Raw genomic sequence first — 8,608 nt, 5'->3', positions numbered from 1 at the left:
ATGAAACATTTTTTAAACTAATTATTAGTATAACTAACAGATATTCATTCAGCTGCCCTAAGAAACAGAAGCACCACCATGGTATTGCTGTCTGTTTTCATTTTAGTGGGGTACTACTACTACCAATACTAGCTGGCTCTGTGTTGGCTGCATCACGTCGTGGAGAAGTTTTTTGAAGAGCCTACTTTGGAAATATTTGTACTATACTGCCAAGGCTGAAATAATGACCAAGTTCTGGATCAGATGCTCACAGTAGTTAAAATATTTGAAACTGATCCTTCCAGTTCTGCAGGGTACTGGTGCTCCAGGATGCAAATATTTACAGGTCAGTTTAACACATGGCCATTTAAAGGGTTGTATGACTGCACTTAAACTTATGTCATTTATAAGACAAATACAACAGGTGAGCTACTCCAATAAAAATATTTGCAAATCTAAAAATTTAGAGCCATCTAATTTTAGAAGGCTTTCTATGCAAACTCAAACTCACATTCCTTAATATAGCCCACGTGATGGGAAGTGATCAGAATTATAGCTCAACTTTCGTAACCAACAAAAATATAATATTTAGACTTCTGAAAAGGTAGGCAAAATCTCCAGTTCTTTCCAATGTTGCTCATAATTCTGTCATGAAAAGCATCTGCCAGACAAAATAGTGGCATGCTACTAATGTAATAATACCAGAAGACTTCACCTTCTTACAGTATACTCATAATATCACATACAAAACATAGGCAGCTGTTTAAGGACAAGCAGCAGTAAGACACTGATAAAGAAAATTCCATCCCAAGGATATTTAAGGCAGATGAAAAGGCTTATACGTTCTCATTACTCAGAAAAAGATGCCACAGCATGATCCATGCCAAGACTTTAGACCACTGAATGACAACCAAGTACAAGTGCCTGGAAACTCAGGAGCAGCACCATGAGAGAGGCATTATCATCTGCCCTTCACCCACCCAGCCCACTCCAGCAGATTTCATCTTTCCCTTGGCCTGTTCTATCTGCTGTTCTCATCACATGATAGGGTATATAATGTCCTGTGCCTGCTTTTTTATTTTATCCAGGTACTTTTATTTGCCACTGAAATATCTGGACATTAGCAATGCTAAGAAACTAAAATTTAACAGTAGCACGGATCTATATGTTAATAAAGACATGATGAGAAAACAGAATATAAACAATTTAAGTCTGTGTCCTTCCTGCCCCTGTAACAGTTCTGTTTCATCAGAAAAGTAAGCTTCAATGGAAGTAAAAAAAAGGAAAAAAGTAAGAAGTCTGGTCTTCTCAAAATCCAATGTCCATCCAAACTCGTGAAAGTTGTACTTAATATTTGTTTTTCTACATGTTTCTCATTTTGGCCATGAGTTCTTCTAAGCTTTCTTCAGACTCTGCTACTGTCTCCCCAGTTATTGAATTCTCTTCCTGTTAAGAACAGGAAGAAAAAGTTGTCAACAAAAAAAAGTAAACAAAAAACCCCCCACAGATCAGGTTTATTGCTATTATACCTCACCATTTTCCTAAAAGCAGGCACTCAGTAGCGAGATTAGGCCTAAGTGATTATAAGATTCAATTGTAAATGATTTTGACTAGGAGTTAGAATGTTCTTACTGCAGTACATTCAGATTCTATGTTCCCCAGGTATACTCATTGCTCTTTGACTAGTACAGCTTTTACAAGATACGTATGGGAAAAATTAATTAGTCAACAAAATATCAACTGAGAAATTGACATTTGCTGTCCTTCCTCCAGCCCCCAAATGCATTAATTCCTATCATCTCAGCAGTACATTTGCACTAGCATCCACACTTAAAGAAGTATCTGTCCCAGGAACACAAAACTGGACCACAAAAAGGATTAATCAAATGAACTGAGGTCACATTTCACTGGAATTGTTCAAGATGGAATTCTGTTCAAGGTTTAAAGGGTAACCAAACTGGCTGGTATTATAAATTTAATCTACAATGAGTATTTCATAAATTCATAAAGAGTAAGTACATTACCTTGTCTGGGATAGTATATGCTACACTAATTCCCTCAGGAAGCTCAGGTACTGGGCCAGATGCAGCCTTCAGCTCATCTTCTGAAATTTCTGATACTAATTCAATGCCTTTGCATTAAAAGGAAACTAAAACTCCATTAGAAGTTAGAAGAAAAAGTTCTTTAATCACCAAGTTATCACAGTAAGAAGAAAGATGCAGCTACTTTCCAAAAACAGAATTAAACTAGAAACACCTTTGATTTCAACAACTTCATTCCATTACCAAATGAAAATATTTTCCCTTTAGAATATATGAAATAATTCTATATAGGCAACTTATGAACCAGAATGGCATCTCTTCCTTGTCCTTACAATTTAAACTTTACCACAAGGCACTTATCCCGGGTGTAAGATAAGATTATTTTCTGTAGCATGTAATAAACAGAACATATATCTCCAGTCTTAAAATAGTTACATAAAACATATTTACCATTCCTTAAGATAATTCTTTCTAATTTAAAATCCTCAGAGGAAAGTAAAAATGGGATGCCTCAGCACGGTGGTTATGGAAATGACAACTGCTCTTTAGTATATTTAAAAGGAATATGCAGTTAATATATCTTCTCATATCTCTCTCATCTTCAAACCATTTTCTGAGAAAGTTTTTTATTCAAGCAGCAGTTGTATTATGAGCCTAAAACCTGCACATTGCACTAAAAGCATACCATCGAGTTGTGGTAAAATTACTTTCAAAACCTGGGAAAAGCCAAAAGTGATTACACAGTGTAAGTTATAAAATATAGGAACTAAAAAAATTCTATGTACCCTAAACTGTGTTCACCCTAAATGAATCTCAGTGTTGGGAAAATCATTTAGTCTCCATGTGATGACTTACCCCAGTCATTGTCTTCATGTACTATTTCTTCTTCCTTTTCAATTACTTCTTCTTTTGGTCTTGCAGCTTCTTTTTTCTGGAGGGAAAACACAGAAAAACAATCCCCTCAATACCAAGAATTTAACAGTCCAATTTCCAAAAACAGCAAAGAAGTTCAAGCCAAATAGTCACATTTCTTCCAATATGTAAGATAAAAAGGTTCTAAACGGTGACTGCTTAGGAGCAAAAAGGCAGAATACTTGCAAGTTCAAAAAAAACCACCAAACCCATTAACACTCAGAAACATATGACTGCTAGAAAAGTTTGCATTCAGTTAAGTAGTATTTTCTTCTACCTTGAAGAAAATTGTTGTTGATAATTGTTCAACCTTTCTTCCTACCCTTTACTTTAAGGTAACTGTAAGTACTGTATATTTAGAAACGTGCAACCATCTGAAGATGAGTGCTGCCAACTGGAGTAGATATGAACATTTTCTTTTACTACAGAATTGCAACTTGCTTTGTTCTCTAAGAAAAGGGAAAGAAAAAAAAAATGATCCACAAACTCAAATAATTTTTACCTTATAATTTTCTTGCTGTTTTCTGCAATTGTGGTCACTACACTGGGGGTTTGGCTTCATAGACATAGTTGGGAAGAAATCCTGCATCGCATTGTAACCAAGATAATAACTCACAGTACCAAAATTTAACAGGTATCTAGAAACACAGAGAGAGAAGGAGCTTGTAATAGAGGTACAAACCTAAAACTTCAGTTGATTAGGGAATAATTCTTCCTCAAAGAACTTTTAGAATACACTTCAGACTCATGGAGTTGTAATGTGAGTTACTGTAATTGCCTTAAATCCAGTTATGCTGTAGTCAGCTGGCAACAGAATAACTGGATCAATACAGAATCCCATCTTCTCATGGTGTGTGAGAATAACTCAGCTACAGGCAAGAGAAGTAATTAATTCTTTGTCCATATACAAAATTCCAAAGACAAGTCAGCACTGTAGCATTTTTTTATGTATAACGTAATGATGTCAAATCAGAGCATGATTAAATATTTAAATATTTTACTGTACACATCAAATAGCAACAATTCAGTCACTTACTTGAGAACATTTTGCACAAGCATTCCTGCCACAACACCCATGGTAGTAGGAAGACTGGCTGCACAAACTCCTTCTCGTTTCAATGTCTTCTCATCAATATTTGCAGCTACTACCAGTGGAGGAGCACACTGAAGGGCAATAGAGAAAGTAAGCTGTAAAAAAGCACTCAAGAAATCACACAGAAATTTAAGGTACTGCATCAGCTGTGCCAGGATCTCTCTCACAAGGCCAGCTAATCTTCACATTCCCAGTCCCACTCTAAAAGGCAAGAGAGCAATTCAGCAGAGCACCACGTACCGCAAAACAAGCGGATTCACCAGGGATGATCAGCTGGATGTGTCCTGACACTGCATTTTCACTCACTCCAGACTCCATCCAGATTTGTCCAAGTTCATTGCAGGCCTTATAAACACAGAAACACAAATATCAGCACTGCAGAAGTTTAATGAAAAGAATAGGAACTCGAACAATTGGGAGTGATGAAACACATTCATCTCTCTGATTTTAGGCAAAAAGGCTACAGTCAGAAAAAAGTACATCAAGAGATAGAAATTAATTTGCTGCTTGATTTGTCCTTTGATAAATAAAAGTGCCTTCATGAAGCTAGCCCTTTGTGCTTTCCTGAGGATCTGAGATGTTCTAACAATACAGACATTAGAGACCTAGTTACAGCACAGTACAGAATATAATTCCACAAATTATTTTATAGGCTTGGGTACAGTGTATCTGTGTGCCTTCCCTGCCTGCAATTTATGGATTAAGTCAGCTGAAGGGTAACAGAAAACATACATTTGGCATATACCTTACATTGGCTACTACTATAAAGAAAAAGAGTTTGATTAAATAAACAGCATTTTTAGTATACAAAAAGTCACATGAGGTATACAATTAGCTATAGAAAATCTTTTTAAGTTTGTAAGATTTAACATACCAGCCTTTGAAAATACTGTTATATAAACAGAGTAATTAGAAAAGATAGAGTTTATGATACTTCAGTCTTTTACTAACCATTAGCTGATAGCAACTTCAAAGTCTTAGTGATATTTATACACATAAAATGGGTTAATAAGAACTGGGTAAAAGCTCAGATTCTTCAAGCCAAGGGGGACATTTCTTAGGAGATTGTTTTTAAGTTCATGTCTTTTCTATAGTTCCACAACTCCTAACATATTTCTAGGAGAAAACAGCCTGCCACAAGCTCGTGCCTTTGGTGGCCTTACAGTGTTAATTGCCATGCGAGCTTCAAAGTTGTCCACGCAGCTCAGAACCAGATCCACAGGCTTCCCTTCCTCCAGTGCACCATTACTGCAACGAGCATCAGAAATACACATGAAATTGCCAGCAGAACAAAACACCAACACGGCAACCAACATGCTGCTATAGAGTACAGAAGCCCAAGAAAAGTGAATTTCTAACAAAGCTTGTGCAAATGCAGTACAGGACACAACCAGCATCTTAGATCTGCAGTAGAAGCAACACCATGCTGAGGCTGGGATTTAAATATATGGGCATTTTAGACTGTTTTATATAGTATGCACTCACAGTATGAAGTACTGGAGAATTGTATCTTTGTACAACAGAACTGCAAACAGTGTAAGTTATTGCAGATCTCTAGGAGATCCACTAGTAACTACTTTCTTCTTCATTTTATAAATCATACCTGAAAACTACTACAGAGCACTCAAGATATGATCTGATCTATTTTCCATAACACATCTGGACAGGAATGTCTTCTTATACATATATTTCCCAGAGGTTTTCAATTAGAAGTTTTAAATTGAAAAAGAGCCCCAACAAGAAAAACAGGAGGCTGTGTAGAACCACACATCAGCAGAACTTAGAAATATGCTAAAGTTGGGGAATTTTACCTTATTCTATCCATGAAGTGCTCAAAGTTGTCCAGTGTTGTGATGTTGTAGTTATGTACTTCAAACTGAACATCAGGATTAATATCCCTTATGGAGGAAATAATAAGAGTCAGTGGTAAAGAATACAGTGATAATTTGCATTCTTCTCCCTAACTTCACAAGTCTTGCTACAATCTTAAGTTTCCACTCTGAACTCTAGAATTCACCCACATTTGTCAATAATTCACATTAGATAAGAAAAAAACCACAACATATGGAAGTGGCATCGTTTATACCAAACTTCTGAGCAAAACTGGCTTTAACCAAAAAGCAGACTCACATTAAGGTTTTGGCCAGTACAAAAATGTCTTTGAAGTATCAATCATCCCCACAAATATTTTATGCTCAAATTCCCAAATTAGATCATGCTTCTTTGAAAATGATTAAGAGTGAAACACTGATTTTATAGAGCAGCATCCTGGCTCAATAGATTTTGATACCCATTTCTCCAAGTTATACCTCAAAGTATGTTCTGCTGCTTGCACTTTACTTAATCCAGCTTGATGAGGTTGGAAGAAGAGTCTGTTCATGTTTGCCAGTTCCACTTTGTCATAATCAAACAGAAGCAGCTACAACAAAGATTGTTTTAACATGTGTGAATCTCCAGAGACTCTGCAAACAGAGCACTATGGCAATTTTGAACAACAGAACTAAATCTAAAACCAAAGCCATAGAAAACTCCCCCAACCAAACTCCCTCCCTCAGAGGCCCATTCAGTTCACATACAAGAGGTACAAACATCATAAGGACGTGAAATACTGACCCAATCTGTTAAGTCATTAAAACTAAGAATATTCAACAGATTAACCTATATGAACAGTAACACCTCTATTATCACCTATATTACTTGCTGCCACATGACAAACTAATGTTTGTGATAAAGATTTCTGTTTGTCATCTACTACATTTCAGTTGCATGATATAAACTTGGTTCTTATAAGACTTTACGTGAAATACCCCCTCCTCTTTCTTTATTTTGTTTTCCTTTGGCAATAATCCTTTTCCAGCATGAGGATTAGAGAGATGGGTTCATATAAGAATATGGAGAGGACAAACATCCAAACAAGAATCATCCATGTGATACAGGATCAAGCCCTAAATAAATAAATTTTACCAGCATAATAAAATGCAGACTTGTCACGTGTGATGTTTACACAACTGCTGTTCTTGAGTACTTTCTTCACAACATTTTTCTATTTGGGTAAAATCAAATCAAATTCTTTACAAAGAGGACTGGTCCATCTACTATAAAGATAAACAAGAATAAATAAAACTCTCATTACCTTACCAATGCCACACCTTGTCAGCATTTCAGCAGTCACGCTGCCAACGCCCCCCACACCTACTACTGCAACTGTGAAGGTACGGATTTTCTGTAGGAAGGAATAATGTACACATCAGTATGCCAAAAGTGGTCCTCCCAGGGAAAAAAATGTAAACAGTGTTTCATTACAGATAAATCCTACCTCATAGTCTTTGACAATCCCCATTCTTTTTAATGCCATCAAGCGACTACAAAGAAAAAAATGCAATGTTAACACAGAAAATGTTCTTTATGTTTCTAACAATTTTGCTTTTCAGGTACTTAAAATCACTTTTGCTTTAGAAATAACCTCACCAAGCAATACACACAAGCCTGCTGTTCCCACTGCAGTTGTGATTGCCAGCTAGGTACAGTCTGAGTGACAGAGTAGATGCTTTCCTATTTGCCCCAGAGTCCTAACCCTACAGAAACTCATGCACCTATTCCTCCGGTAATATCATGAAATCAGGAGGACACAGATATTTTGGTAAATGAATCCCTGATAATCCCAGACTGAAAGGTGACACTTTTTTTTTTTGTAATGAACCATATGGCAGCAAACTAGTGAAGACTTCCACTGTTTCTTGATAGATTTTATTAGATTAACACAACATTAAAAAAACCAGGGACTATCAGGTTTTGAGGATAACTGAAAGGGTTTTAAAGTAACATTTTTATCCCTTTATGGCATTTTTCATGTATTAAGGAAAAAAACAAAAACAAAAACAAACCAACAAAGCAATAACCAAAAAAATCATCAGATTTCTAGAAGGGAAAGGGTCTCTAAAGCTCAAGAATTCTATAAACCAAGTTCTAAAATAGGCAATTTGGAAGAATGAGAATAAGACCTCATATAATACCAACACCTTTTTTTTTACCAACACATTTACTAGCAACCTAGCTGAAAAACAAGGTTTTCAGATTTTCTCCCTCCCCGCCCGTACTGTACTGTAAAGCATGAAAATACAAAGTAACCCTGACATCCCGCCCTGCCAGATGGGAAACCCGAGAGCATCCCTCCCGGAGCACCTGCCTCCTGCACTGCCCGACACCCTCCTGAGCACACCTGGCCCCATCCCTGAGATTCCCACCCGTCCGAGCCTCTCCCGCTCCCCCAGACCCACCGTTCAACCCACGGCCTCCCCCTTGCCCATCCTCCGCGCCCCGACAGAGCCCCGCAGCCCTCAGAGCCCCTCAGCGCACCTGTAGGGGTTCGAGTCGGTCACCTCGGCGCTCATGGTGTCGATGCGGGCCCGCGCCGCCGCCCGCCCGCGCTTCTCCCGGGCCAGCTCCTCCTCCAGCTCCCGCACACGCCGCTCCAGCTGCTCCAGCCGCCCGGGATCCGCCATGGCAGCGACACGTCTGTGCCCGGCCCCGGGAGCTTCCGGGAAGCGCCGGGGCGGAGCGGGGCCAGCTCTTCCCGGGGCCG

At 38.1% G+C, this 8,608-nt stretch overlaps 2 protein-coding genes across 2 annotated transcripts in view; one reads left to right on the top strand and one right to left on the bottom strand.

Annotated features, from left to right (window-relative positions):
* Positions 1 to 1,341: 1,341 nt before the first annotated feature.
* Positions 1,342 to 8,417, bottom strand: UBA5 (ubiquitin like modifier activating enzyme 5). The gene is made up of 12 exons (XM_071429913.1): positions 8,383 to 8,417; positions 7,343 to 7,388; positions 7,160 to 7,249; positions 6,336 to 6,445; positions 5,838 to 5,924; positions 5,190 to 5,274; positions 4,267 to 4,371; positions 3,970 to 4,097; positions 3,436 to 3,571; positions 2,877 to 2,952; positions 2,004 to 2,110; positions 1,342 to 1,425 (listed from the first exon to the last, which is right to left on the bottom strand). Exons 1-12 carry the CDS (start codon positions 8,415 to 8,417, stop codon positions 1,342 to 1,344), a joined length of 1,089 nt encoding a protein of 362 aa, XP_071286014.1.
* Positions 8,418 to 8,423: 6 nt separating this feature from the next.
* Positions 8,424 to 8,608, top strand: part of ACAD11 (acyl-CoA dehydrogenase family member 11) — a 29,380-nt gene continuing 29,195 nt past the window's right edge. Inside the window, 1 exon segment of the mRNA XM_071429521.1 lies at positions 8,424 to 8,607. Coding sequence (XP_071285622.1) covers positions 8,425 to 8,607 — 183 coding nt within the window. The 5' untranslated portion in view covers position 8,424.

Source organism: Agelaius tricolor, unplaced genomic scaffold (assembly GCF_023055355.1).
Source record: "Agelaius tricolor isolate 1412-34295 unplaced genomic scaffold, bAgeTri1.0.p SCAF_6, whole genome shotgun sequence".
In the NCBI taxonomy this organism is placed as follows: domain Eukaryota; kingdom Metazoa; phylum Chordata; class Aves; order Passeriformes; family Icteridae; genus Agelaius; species Agelaius tricolor.
The sequence above is the reverse complement of the archived record's forward strand: the minus strand, read 5'-3'. Positions and strand labels throughout refer to the sequence as shown.

Coding starts and splice junctions, on each gene's coding strand:
- UBA5 (XM_071429913.1), bottom strand. CDS start 8,417: ATGAGCGCCGAGGTGACCGACTCGAACCCCTACAG. Junction 7,250..7,342: donor GGATTGTCAAAGACTATGAG/GTAGGATTTATC, acceptor TCCTTCCTACAG/AAAATCCGTACCTTCACAGT. Junction 1,426..2,003: donor CATATACTATCCCAGACAAG/GTAATGTACTTA, acceptor TGTTCTTAACAG/GAAGAGAATTCAATAACTGG.